This window comes from Heliangelus exortis, chromosome 1 (assembly GCF_036169615.1).
Source record: "Heliangelus exortis chromosome 1, bHelExo1.hap1, whole genome shotgun sequence".
Lineage (NCBI taxonomy): Eukaryota > Metazoa > Chordata > Aves > Apodiformes > Trochilidae > Heliangelus > Heliangelus exortis.
Window position 1 is genome coordinate 161,282,968 of NC_092422.1, and position 14,030 is coordinate 161,296,997.

The 14,030-nt window shown below is 38.0% G+C and overlaps 1 protein-coding gene across 1 annotated transcript in view; it reads left to right on the forward strand.

The window, feature by feature from the left end:
• VWF (von Willebrand factor) overlaps positions 1-14,030 on the forward strand; it is a 131,053-nt gene that overhangs the window by 66,094 nt on the left and 50,929 nt on the right. The window contains exons 28-30 of the mRNA XM_071733387.1: positions 2,376-3,715; positions 4,360-4,479; positions 6,573-6,716. Coding sequence (XP_071589488.1) covers positions 2,376-3,715; positions 4,360-4,479; positions 6,573-6,716 — 1,604 coding nt within the window. The remainder of the gene's footprint in view (positions 1-2,375; positions 3,716-4,359; positions 4,480-6,572; positions 6,717-14,030) is intronic.

A 14,030-nucleotide genomic window follows, 5' to 3' on the forward strand; every position in this document is an offset into this window, starting at 1 on the left:
TGAAGTGTGATTCAACATCAATAAAGCGATCAGACTCTTTCTGCCAGTACTGAAAAAAATCCTACATATAATGCGAGTCTGAAAATGCACTAAGTCTGGAATTTGCTGAGATTCTTAGTAGTTGGAATTGCGTGCTATTATTGGAAAACTAATTTCCCCAAGGTTTTAAGATGACATCCCACGACTTGATGCTGCAGTCATACATTTCCAAATGCGATGGAATCAATGGCAGGGTGCACAGTGCTGTGCATCATGCACCATCAGGGCCTTCAGCTGCAGTGTAGGGCAGAGACTCATTTTCATTCTGTATACTGCCCAGAGGCATATGTCTGTAGTACCTGAACTTTTGGCATTCTCCAGACATCCAGACCCTTGATAGGTATGTCATGAGTCACTTAGAATCATAGAATCATTTTGGTTGGAAAAGATCTTTAAGGTTATAGAGTCCAACCAATAAGCTAACTTATAATGCTGTGAATACAAAAGTTTTCCATCGTGTAATTTGACCATCTTCTGACTCAGAAACTGAGTAGTCAGACTGCAGCAGCTATTAGCTCAGACCAGCACCTTAGCTCCAATGTTTTGAACCTCACAGAAGCTCTGAGTGGGCTTGAACTTTTGAATTCCTTGCCTCTTACTGGAGCCAACATATGTCTGTGCTATAAACCCAGGGCATGAGACTGCTAGGCTAATCAATTAAATATATAGTTTAACAGCATACACAAAGAGCCTTGAATTCCAACAAAAGGTCAAAAAGAGTCTTCATAAATGAGTCTCTGTTCTCTAATTTCTGTAACCCTTAATAATAATTTATCTTAAATGTTGATGAACTGGCCGCTGCTCACAAAATATTTTAGAGCATTAGGAAAACTTACCTCACTGGGGAAACATCCTTTTGCATAGCTGTCACCTAATTTAGATGCCTACACCATCTGTACAAACAATAGAAAATATTGTACAAAAATGAATTTTATAGCAAATATCCAAAGGAAATTGGAAACTAGAAGAGACTTGCTCATATTAGGATTAAAATAATAAATCTTCTGTTTCTGTACATTAATGCCAAAAGTAGATTGTGCGTTCTTCAATTAGGAAGATCCTAAAAGCAGCAGCTTGAAAAGAACATAGTGCTTAAGCTAAGAGAACTTGAATGAAGGTGCCACATGTAAAGCATGTCTTTTCCCAGAACATGGCACCTTCTTTCACTATTAACTTGTCTAGTTTGTACATCCTGGGTTTTCTCTGTCAGTGAAAACAAGCATTTTTTTGTCTCTGCTCTTTCATATACTTTTTTCTATTCTGTTTCTAGCACTGTCCAGTAAGGCAAGGAAGACATATTAATTGAGTCTGTACCACCCTGTGCATGAGTACAGTCATGGTCCACATCTCTGATAAGTGAGGATAATCATGCAACCAAGGATTAGAAGGGCAGAAGTGTTAAAGTCTGCTAAAGATAGAAACAAATGAATTATAAACAAGTCCCTAAAAGGTGGAGAGTGACAGAGGTGAAAAATCTCATGGTGGCAGGAAAGGATGAATAGTGGAAAAGGCAGATATGGGGGAAGGAGGGAAGAAAAATGGAAGCTGAGATAGAGAGGTGAAGAGAGAAATGCACTAATGGAAGTGAATGGACATGTTTAAGAAAGACAAGCAGGATTAAACAAAGGTAGCAGCTATAGATTACATGCATTGTTTGATATGTGAAAAAGGACTGGATCAGAGAACACAGTAACTTAGAGGAAGGTAGAAGATAACAAATAAGGCATCAAAAAAATGGAGGATGGACGTGTGCCAAATCTGTATTCCAAACAAAATAAAGTAAAAAAAGAAAATGAAAGCAATATACTTGAGGTAGAAAAAAGACTGCTTGTTAATTTCACTAAGGTTAAAACCTAGTTAAACCTGGTCTCCTTGCAGAATCTACTAAGTCGTAGGACAGCTAAAAGCCTGCTCTGCTTTGATTTGGTTGCTTGGTTTCTGTCTGCCTTCTGAAGCAAACCAGATCTGCCAGTTCAGTCCACCAGTGGCTGACAGGTAGTGGTATTGCTCCAGTGAAGTGCAACTCGGCAGTTCCCAGGCACAGGTTTTACACATTCTGCCAAAGGCTGTTCAGGGAGAGCTTCTTCTGACAAACGCATCATTTTCCTTATACCTTTCCTGGATCTAAACAAACCTGCATGCACATATAGGATTCAGGTCTTCAGTACCTTATGGGGAGTTGTGAGAAAATGGGGTAGGGAAAAAACTCACTCACATCATCTTTGTGGTTTTGTTGTGGTTTTGAGATATTTAACTGATTCTGTATGGGCATTCTGTTATTAGACGTTGATGGTGTGTTACAAATGCTGATAACTTAAATTTGGTGGATTTTGTAGCCTGTGTGAAGGGAAGAACTTAACCTGTGTAGCCTGTGAACCACTGGAGGACACCCTAACACTGACAACGCCTATTCCAGAGGAGGACATTGAACTACCACCAAGTGAATATTCATGCAGCAAGATGATGGACTTGGCCTTCCTAATAGATGGCTCCAATAAATTGTCAGAGGATGACTTTGAACAGCTGAAGACTTTCATAATTGGCATGATGAAGAAACTCCACATCTCTCAAAAGAAAATCCGAGTGTCAGTTCTGGTGTATAGGGCTGGCCCCACAATCTATCTTGGCCTTAAAGATATCAAAACGCAGTCCCAGATGAGAAAAATTGTCCAGGGAATAAAATACACAGGTGATGAAGAGGCATCTGCTTCTGAAGTCCTGAAATATTCTGTCTTTCATGTTTTTGGGAAAGCAGAAAGGACCAATGCTGCCAGAATTGCAGTGCTCTTTATAGCAAGCAGGTCTCCGGGAAAACTCCGCAGCATCCTCACGGCTTTGAAGAATAAAAAAATCTCTGTAATAGCTGTGGGGATTGGACCCTATGTTAATGTAGAGCAAATCAGGTTCATTGAAAAGCAATCACAAGAGAATAAGGCCTTCTTGATGAACAATGTGTTAGAGCTAATGGACAATAGGGATCTCCTCATTGATCATCTGTGTGATCTTGGACCTGAAGAAAGTTCTCCTCTACAAGCTACACCAACTCCAGCAATATCCAGTGTTTTATTTTCCCCATTGGGTTTCACAGCACCACCACCCTTTACAGAAAAGCCCACCCACAAAAGGGTGGATGTTGCTTTTATTGTGGAAGGATCTGACAATGTTGGTGAAGAAAATTTCAACAGCGTCAAGGAATTCCTTGAGAGGGTGATCACAGGGATGGATATAGGACAGGAAGATATTCATGTTACTGTCATGCAGTATTCAGATACTGTCACTTTGGAATATTCCTTTAGGGAAGTACAATCAAAGGAGAATATTATTGAGAAGGTGAGGAGCATACCCTACCAAGGGGGGAAGGCTACCAACACTGGGAATGCCCTTGATTATATTTCCAAACACACGTTTACATCAGTGAATGGGGGCAGGCAAGATGTCCCTCACTTGGTATATATGGTGTCATCCAGCCCTTCCACTGATGTCATCACACGACCCCCTGGGAGCATAAATGTTATTCCCATAGGCATAACCCCCAATGCAAATATCCAGGAACTCAGAGAGATCAGTCACCCTAATAACCCAATCATCTTGCATAGTTATAGCACACTGATTGAAGAAGCACCTGAATTAGTGTTGCAGTCGTGTTGTTCTCGAAAAGTTTGGACAGAAATTCCAGGTAAAGTTGGATGTACTTTCTGTGTAGTTTCCTCTTTCCTCTCTCCTCTGTTTCCCCCTCATATCACTGAAATCTGAAGAGCACAGCCCTGAAGCTGGCCTTCAGCTGGCTCAAGAGTCCTTGACTCCCTTTGTCAGTAAAGTACAGTAGCTCTCAGATAAGATGGAGAGTGACAGAAGAAAAAAAAAATATTATCATCTGTTTTGCCTCAAGAAGGTTAAATTATAATTGCTCTTTCCTGAAGAGGCTTCAGGTTTTTTGGGGGCTTCACAAATAATATTTTTTTGGGGGTGGTGTTAGTGGTTTTTTTGGTTTGTTTGTTTTTTTGTCATTGTAGGTTTTTGTTGTTGTTGCTTTGGTTTTTTTGTTTTTGTTTTGTTTTTTTTTTTTCTTTGTTTTGGTTGCTGTTATTTTAGTCCTCTGAGAGTAAAATAGTTTTAGGAGAAAAAAAAATTGAAATACCTTTGTATCCTACTGAAGATAAATCTCAAGGCTTTAATTAAAGGGGCATCACTGATTTCCAATGATCTTTATCCTGTTTTTTTTTTATCTGCCCTTTATGCTCCTATCAATGATTAGCAGATGCTCCTTCTGGATATTATGTATAAATAATGTTTTCTTCTTTCCTTCCCCTCCCCCCTCAGAGTTGTGCAACAAACCAATGGATGTCATGTTTCTTCTGGATGGAAGCTCCAATGTGGGAGCATCAGAGTTTGAGGAAATGAAAAACTTTGTACGGGCATTTATTGAAAGTGTAGAAATCAGTATGTATCTGTCTTTCAACTATATAAAGACTCTTTGTGTTTTTTTGGTAATTTTGCTGTAAAAGACAAAATAACTTCTCTGTATAGGTTTTTTTGTTTTTTTTTTTTTTAATTTCTATTATCATAATGGAAAAAATTCTAATCCCTCAAAAAATTTGTAGGTTTTACTAGTGAAATCAAGCTAATAAAGGTGTGACATTTAATTCTGAGAAATGTGTGATGAGGAGCATTGAGGACAGCAGCTCTGATGAACACTTCCCTTTATGCTGTACTGGACATAGGTTTGTGGGCCAAACAGGCAGAAGGATGTATCACAGGACAGAGATTTAGCTGAATTGTTATCCTGTGGCAGGAAAACAAAAATATCTATTTGATTTTATTCACTTTTGCATTAGGTTTAATTGACTTGAAAATAGTAGTTCAAATTCAGTTCTGGTCCAAGTAAGAATAGATAATGCTGAAGGCTTTTGGTTTAGGTTTGGTATGACAGCAAGGTTTTGGTCTTGGGAATGGGTATTTCCAGCTCTGACCAGCCTTTTTTTGGCTACGTTAAGGTGCTAAAACTGATTTCTGAAGATTTATTTCCTGACCCAGGGTGGATAATAGACTCACTGAGCTTGCAAATTATGTACACAGGGGAGTCAGGTCATTCAGCACAGATATTTTCAGTGCAGCCCCCCTAACAGAATGCCACATAACCTGCAGATTCATGAAGGGACCATGTAGCACATGTTGCAAACCAGAATACATTGTGCACTTTTAACCCTTGTTTTAAGAAACCTGGGTTTTTTTCAGAATCCCATTTTTTCAATTCATCTTTCAACCTTTTCCGTGGAGCACTGGGCATTGACGTGTGTTTATTGTACCTGTGCTTTCAAAAGAGGTGGTTACCAGCTCCTGTACTAATTAAAAAGATCACAGTGGAAAAGTGTAGCATTTCTGTATGTCTAGAATAACTTAGATTTTTTAGAGATCATATATAGAAGGCACTCTGTTTCTGAAAATTGTGTACAGGCAAGATACAGAGAAACAAGCCAAGTGAAAGAAACACAAACTAAATAAAATAGAAATTTCTTTTAGCTTAGCTGTTTTCCCTGTCTTTGAAGCTTGTAATAACACATGTAACTTCATTAGCAACAGGATAATAATAATGCATCTATGGATTGACTCCTCACTATGGCCTTGATTTTAAGATCTTTAACAAGACTGGACCAATTCTAAAGTGTAGTGAACAGACAATATTCAGATCAAATAGGGCTGCAGTTTTGAGTACATGAAATGATAGTTTTTATTAACTTAATTTCTAAATGTTTTAAAATATGTTGATAAAGAATAATGTACTGTCTTAGATATAAGTATCTTCCGTCTGCTGTGGAAGCCCTTCTAATGCCATGAAGGGGAGGTGAGAGCTGATCGTTATAAACAATGTATTGCCCAGTTCAATTCTGCAACTCTGGTATTTATTAACTATTTACATCAACCCTCTGTTAATAGTTGTATTCATTCTTCTTACACAGTGTGTGACAGAACTATGGCAGAGAGTGGGGGAACTTGGAATTTGTCTGCATTAACCTCTGCAGGTCATGCTCCCTGGTTGTGCTATGTCCCAGGCTGCAGTAAGATGCATGCCACTCAAGTACTGTATGACAGAGGGAAATTTTTATGAGATGTAGTCATCTGGGGAGCCTGATCCATCAGAAAAATGGGGCAGCAAACTACTGTCTTTGTAAAACTATGTGCACATTAAAAAAAAAAAAAAAAAAAAAAAAAAAAAAAAAAAAAAAAAAAAAGCAGTAACATTTGGAGATGAGTAAATTGAAATTCTCCAATCGTGACCAACCTGATCTAAGGTAAAACAGTGATTCCTGATTCCTGACAGAAAAGCAACTGTTTCCAGCAATGCTTGTGTATTTTGCCCCATGAGAATAGCTCAGTTTTGATCCTCTGAGTGAAAATGCAGCTTTCACACTCTGATGGAAAATTGCTGTCTAGTTGTGCTTAATGTAAAACACAACCATAATGCATCCTTTAGATTTATTTTAAGACATTCACATGTGCTGCTTAAAATGTTTATTTTCTGCTTTCTGCTTCAGGCAATACTTCAGTTCATGTGTCAGTTCTCCAGTATGCCAGGGAAAATAATCTAGAAATTTCATGGAACATGCCTCAAGAGTCTGAAAGGCTTATAGAGATGGTGCACTCAATTCAACAAAGGGAGCAAGGTCCTAACAGACTAGGTGAGTTATTATGTAAATGTTGATGTTTATACAGAAGAAAAATAAAAGAATTCTAAATATAGTCTGGACCCAGTCACAGCTTATGTCACTGCTATTGTGGCAGTTTTCTACAGTAGAACTCTCATATTCTTTTTTTCACTCATATAAAGCACATTCCTTTGTAAAGATTCTGTTTTCTCTATTTTCAGTTTTCAGGATTTGCATTTATTATCTCTCAACCAAGCAAAACATAATTAAGAAATAAGGACTTAGATCATTAGCCTTTCAGCATCAATTAGCTGGTTAGACATTTAGCAGAACTGCTTATGCTGACCTGAGTAGATGCTCTCACCAGATTTTTGTTACTCTGTGCTGTACCAGCATAACCAATCTGATTGAAAGATAATGTAGCAAAACAGTAGTTGTTTTCTTGGTGGTTCAGTTCCCTCAACCAAATTGCTGAGCTGGTTCCACAAGGATTTGGTCTGGCACAAGGCTGGGGATGATGCTTGGGAGCAATGATCTCCTAAAGCAGCACCTCAACTGAAGAGTTGCTTACGAAACATCATCCAGATAATTGCATCCTGGAAAACAAGTCACTGCAATTTTCATGTGCTAAAAAATACTACAGATTTCCCACTGTGTCTGTGGAAATTCATCACATGTGTATCAGTTGTAGGTTTCACCAAAAAAACGATTCTCCTGCAGCGTATCTGATCTTTCATTCAGATACCCTGAGAATTTTGTTCTTCTGGACTTGGAACCACATTTACTCTGGCAGCCACCTAGCATTTGGGTCCTATAAGAGTTAAGGAGCACACAGGTTTTTTTAGGGTCTTTGGCCTACTTCAGACTGTAAAGAGTTATTGGTACAGAAAAGTGAGAAATAAAACCTGACTTCCATAGTTCACAGGAGGATTAGCCATGATTGCTTTCTCAGTCTGGAGAAATAAAAATACCAGATGGCTGATGAGACTTCTATAGGCTCGTTGTGGGATAAATTCTTACATACAATAGATAGATAAGTTTCATGAAACCTTCCATGTGATGTGTATAGTAAGCTACACTGAACTGCAGGATGAACAGAGAAAACATGGCCTTTGGGAAATGAAAGGGGGGAGGCAGCCACATGCCATACTTGTTAGTGACTTGTTTATGTCTCATTGGAAAATGCTCAGAGACCACGATGAGGGATGTGATATAATGAACCGAAATGGAATAGAGTAGAAGTAGTACCTCCCAAATGAAGTAATGAAAATAAGTCACTGTGGTCCTTTCCTGTACCTTGTAATGTATGTGAGTTCAGCTGACTGTGTAGGACACTCAGCATCCATGGGAAATTCATGCTCATTCATGTCACTCTGTTCATGCTCAAGTTTCTTGAAATGCAGAAGCTGCTTAAAAAGTGTAAGTGGATCAGTCTGAATTTTGCAGTTCCTTCTGTAGCTCTGAAAATTTATTTATTTATTTATTTAATGAAGGGCTTGATCAGTACTTACTTGCCAAAAATATCATTACCATCAAATGAGTCCTGTTTCTTGTTTGCACCGGCTTCTCTGTGGTACAACTGTGATCCTGTGTAATCCTTTTTCAGTCTTTGCTGATCCAAATAATCCTATTTCTATTGAAAAAAATTGATGTGCAAAGAGCAACTTTAAGCTCTGTTGCCATTGCTGCAAAAGTCTTACTGCATAAAGCTTTTCCTTTTCTGTTTCATTTAATGATAAGAAAACTCTAGGAGGCAGATATAGTTTCTTAGTAAGAAGTAATGAAAAACTACAGAATATAGGAGGTTCTAGGCAGAACAAAAATGAGCAACCTTTAACACAAAGCTTTCCCATGCTTAAACTGAATCATGCAAATTTTGGCTCAAGTAACCTATGGGAAAAAAGCTCTGGGGATATTCATAATGAAATTGTGTATAAATTCACCTAAGAAATAACTGAAAAAAGAAAGCTAACTGTAAGCAAGAGCTAATTGTATAAGACTTCATTCAGCTAGAAAATTAATTCAGATATCTATGCATAAGAACTGAAAATCACATAGACATACCTCTGTTCTACATTCATGAGTGCTTAGGAGTGCCATGGGGAACACTGTCATCAGTCTCTACAGTAAACACTGCTTAACATTTTAAAAAACCACGATTGTGCTTGCTTATAGCTTTCAAAAATGTAGCTCATTTAGGCTGTTTTCCACATCCACTGCTTGCACACTGAAGGTGTGTTTTCCTCCTTTACTCCCTCCCCTCTGCCATATTGGCAAATAATGTTAAATACTTTTACTGAAACTTTCTACAGTAATTAACATATTTGAATAGCAGCATTCAGCTTTGTTGTCATGATTAGGAAGGCATAAATGTTTCCTTTCTGAACATCCCCTATGGTTTAGGAAGTAAAGGCTCAGCATAGCACTTTTCTTTATTCAATCTCTGCCCTTTGAATGCCTGATAGTCTCTTCCTTGAACTATTCAAACCAACTGTCCTGGCAGGTTTTTTTGGTTTGCTTGCTTGTTTTTTTAGTTAATTTCTTACAAGATTTGTGAATTAAATGGGGTGCAGACTGAAGTCATCAGAGTCCCTTGATGGTAAGAGAAATGCAAGGATTTCTGAACTAGAGAGCCAGGAGAGCAGAGGAGAAGTTTTGGAGCTCTATAGTCTCCTCTCTTCTTTGATGGTGGACTGTTGGGCAGATGAATCTGTGCTGTTCATGAAGAGTCCAGCCATTCTCTTCACCAGCATGCATTAATGTCAGAATTTCAACATGCAAAGAATTGACTATTTCCAGCACTGATCTGAGGCTTTCACTTGTCATAGCTATTAAAAAAAAAAAAAAAAAAAAAAAAATTAAAATAATCTGCTAGTTTCAATTAAGAAGAAACACATTTCAATGACTAATAAACATCCTAAATTAAGATACAAATACCAGCTTCAGGATTATCATAATGGCGCGCTGCTCCTGGTTAAACAAATCCTTTATTAAATAGGCACAATCTGAACTATCTGAAGGTTTCCTAGCCTGTGGCTTTTTTTCTGCCTTTTCAAGTGCTGAGCATCTGATTCTTTTTTTACTTCTTTCCCAGGCAAATTTCAATACTTGTGGGTGATTAAGACCTCTTGCAGTAGTTTTTCTTTTTTTAGTCGAGATGTTGCAGAAGTGTTAGTGAAACCACTGAGGCCACTTAAGGCACAGATTCACAAGTTCCCAGCAGGAACCTCCGCCTTGTTGGAATTCCCCATCTGTCACAACTCCAAATCCTCACGGAGGCTTTACATTTTATTCCTCATTTCAGACAAAATTAAAGAAAATATTTGTAAAGGATGTTTTCAAGCAGCTTCTGCTTTCCCTGAGGCAGCTACTAAACTATTAAATGTGTGTGCATTGGTTAATTTTCCTCCAGATTGGCTTATTCAGTGTTGAATCTTGGTTTTTATTTTTTGGATGCATTTCAAACATTTCTAGGGCAACTTGTGCTGTTTCCGTTCATTCCATGATGTTCATAATTGCTCCCAATCTAATACCTGTGATTCAGATTAGCATGGCTTTTTACACATTTTCCTCCTTTATCCAAATCATTAATGAAATTATTAATAAAGAAGAATCTAGTTTAATTCCCTGTAGACTCCACCTCTAACCCTACTCAACAGAGTGTCTTTTGTCCTTAGAGTGTGTTTATGTCCATTTAATCACCTTTCAGTCCTTGCAGGAATCTGTACAGGAACAATTCTCAATTATTGCTTCAAAATATGAGTCTGGCTTGAATGTGCATCAGATAATATATATTAAAAAAAAGTATCCTGCTAACAAGCCTTTACTGGATAGTCATGGTAAAGGCCACCAGAACAAAAGGTTCTTCTAAAGCCTTTTCTGAAAGACTTTCAAAAGTTCAACATCAAAAGTTCATAGTCTTAGTTGAGAGAAGAGGACTGCAGTGATGTCTTCTCCATTTTTTGCCTAGCTTAATCGGATATCTTCTTTTGCTTTGTTGATTATTCCATGCATGACTTGTTTTGAGTTCTATAGTATATCAGCACTGAAAGATGAGAGGAAGATGCTGTGCTGTGTTGGCAGTCTTTGGAATGACCAACTTCTCTTTTCTACAGTGGCCCATAATGAGCAATATTTTTTCTTTTCATATTTAATTTTTATTTATTTGTATTTGTTGCCATGGACATGCCCAATAACTTAATAATCACCTCTTCTGGACTGAGCTGGAAGGCAATGGGGGCTCAGCACACTTGAAAGCTTGGTCTTTTTGTTTAGGTAACCAGATAAGTGTGGATATTGTCAAATTCAGGAACAGTCTGACTGTGTGCATGTGTGATATTAATGCTGAATATTACTCCTGTCAGGACCAGCATAAATGTAAGATGTTAGGAAGCCATAGAAGAGTGGGCAGGAAGTCAGGGACAGATGATCAGACACACAGTCCTCATTGCTTCCACTGCCTTTGGAAACAGATATTTTAATTGTATGTCATGCTGCTTTCAGCTCTCTTTTTCTCCTGTATGAAGTCTTTTGGCTTTGAGACTTCCATCTTGATTTCTTGTGGATTATAAGTCTAATGCCTAAAGTACATACGAGTGTAGGAGTCATTCTGCTTCCAAAACCCCAATTGCTGCTTTTTTTTTCTTTCCATAGCACATCATGTATATGTGAGAAACAAACTATTTGTAATGGGTTAATAATAATAATACATGATAATGTGATACATAATTATATGTGAATAATAATACATGAGACTAACATAATTTACTCCTGTGTTCAGCATGTGGGAACATGTTGGCTACTGGTCCAAGTCAAATCCCTCAGAACATGCAGCCCCTAAAGCCCATACCAAACCTCCCATTCACTTCACTGGGACTTGTATGACCCTTGTCAGTACTAGCAAATGATATTTTGGGTGACTTTCAGATTTTCTGTAAAAAAAAAACCCAATAACATTTTGTTGTTTTATGGAGCAGGATTTGGGATAGTTTCTAATAGCCTTAGGATTTTCTCCAGGGCCCATCACTGCATTGAACAGCTGATGGGCTGGTTCCCCACAGGTAAGTAGATTAAAGTACTATCTGCTGCAGAAGGGCCTGGACCCTGGCCCCCTGTCAACTCCCTGCTGGCACTAGGCCCTCAGTTGGATTTGGGAAAGGCCAGAATGGATAAAAAGGATGCTTTGATGCTTTTTTTTCTTTTTCTATTTTTTTTAATGGTTATTTTTCAGACACTGTGAGTTGCCTGAGGAAGCTATCTGGGTGGCCAGGTGGGCTGCAGTGCTATCTGCAGGGGCTGGGATGGAATGCCCAAATGGTGAAGCTGGAGGAGGGCCCTTCCTTCTGGAAGCAGCCAGAGATATCTTTGCAATATATGAGGATATGTCAGAGCAAGTGATGCCAGTGGCAGCAGAAGCCAGGATGTCAGCCACTGAGGGGGTGTGCAAGACCCAAAATGTTCTCATAAAGTCTGAAGCTTGTGTGGCTCAGACCTGGCCATTTTAAAACACGTTTTATTGCACCCAGGGTGCTGTGCACTCTTCTGTCAGTCTTACTGTGGCCTCGTGCTTCATGGTATTTATTTCATTGTAAACATTTAAAATTTCCTTTATTGGTATCTAAGTGGCAGATTATCGTGAGCCTGCACTGCAGTACTAAGAAAATGTTCAGTTGGTTGGTTTATTAGCAGTCAATAATTTTTATTATGGTCTCTGAGGACTTTGTTATGAATGTTCCTGGTGAAGTGTAGAGACAAAGAGCTAAGAAATGACATTCCAGCTTGGGATGGTGACTTTCTGAATCCCTCTAGCAGGAGGATAGTGTGTTCATTTGATCATGTCTTCAGACACCTGGCTCTTTTCTCTGGAGCTGGCTTCAAAATAAAGGGAGAAATCCAAAGTTTTTAGTACAGTAAAAAAAAATTTCCATGCATTAAACTGATAATTGTTTTTTGGGGAATTCGAAATAGTTCCTGGTTCTCTTACAATGGAACTTGATTTCTTTATTAGAAATTATAAAAATAATGGAATTTCCAGTTAAGATATAAGTCTGGAAGTTTCTGAAAAATTTCAGAATTAATGGGAGGTAGAAATATGGAGCTGGAGCAGCTGGTGACCATACCAACTACACAAAAGTGGAAGGGTTGTTAAAGAAATTCCAAGTACATTTCACAAAAGGAATGAAAAATTGTTTGTGATTCTTACTGGTTTCCTAAGTTTAACCTAAAAGATTTTAAAGTTAATACCTGAAACCCTTTTTAAGTGATTGTTTATAGGAAGAAAGCCAAATGAGCCAATTTTCTGGCACTGTGACCATCTTGGAGCACAGTAATTTTAATTTTCTGTATTTTGTTTTGTACCTCAGTTATTTATAGCCAGTGTGACAATCTGCATCTGACATCCAGTTTAAACACAGAGGAAAACAAAAGCACTTGTAGCAATGATTGTGAGGCAGGTCTATATGACATGAGTTAATACCTGAGTTTAGTTGACTTCTCTGGGTCAAGCACTGCAGTTTGTGAAATGGAATTGCTGTCATTCAACTCATAGTGGTGTTTTCTTGCAAGTAGTGAAATAATCAAAATGTTGAGGTTTACACTGAACCTAATTCTCTAAAGTGTTTCCATTTTGTATATAAAATATAATTCAGAATTAAAGTAGAAAAGCTGGATCCAGTCTGACCCTCTGACTATTGAGAAAAACCCAAACTTTTGGATGCTAGATTCTGTGTCTCTGGAGATTCCGTCTCCAAAGAGGGACCTTCACGTGGGATTTTTAAGGCCTCACAATCTGACCAATGCCCTTTACACATGATGTGCATGCAACTGTTCATCCAATTATCTTCTACGATGATTACATCTTCCCTTTCTGATTGACTTTATCCCAGGAACCCTGTTCACTATCAGTCACTTCTCATCAGTATAATCCTTCAACAGTTCAGTTTTTCCAGCTTAGGTTTTGGCTGTTCCATTTTACCGTTATGTAAGATCATTTTGAGTAATTATCTCCTTATCTACATCTTGTTTCAATATTATTGCAGGTGGTAGAGTAAAAGTTTAACTAAGGTTCAGTCATAGGAGTTCAGCTAAAATTTAATTAGAATTGCAACCTAAGGCCTTATCACTCCAGCTACTCATGTGAACTCAAGTCACTTGTATCAAGCAGTTTTCAGTTTGCCCACATCTTAAGTTATACAAAAATTAGAAAAAATATATCTTAACATTTATACAATTGAGTATATCTCTTAATCAATCTATTAACCCAAATAGTCTTATAGTCAATCAGTTTCTACTTTCAACACCATGAAGATAAGACTAAGGCTCTGGGGAAGAGATTGTGATAATGGACTA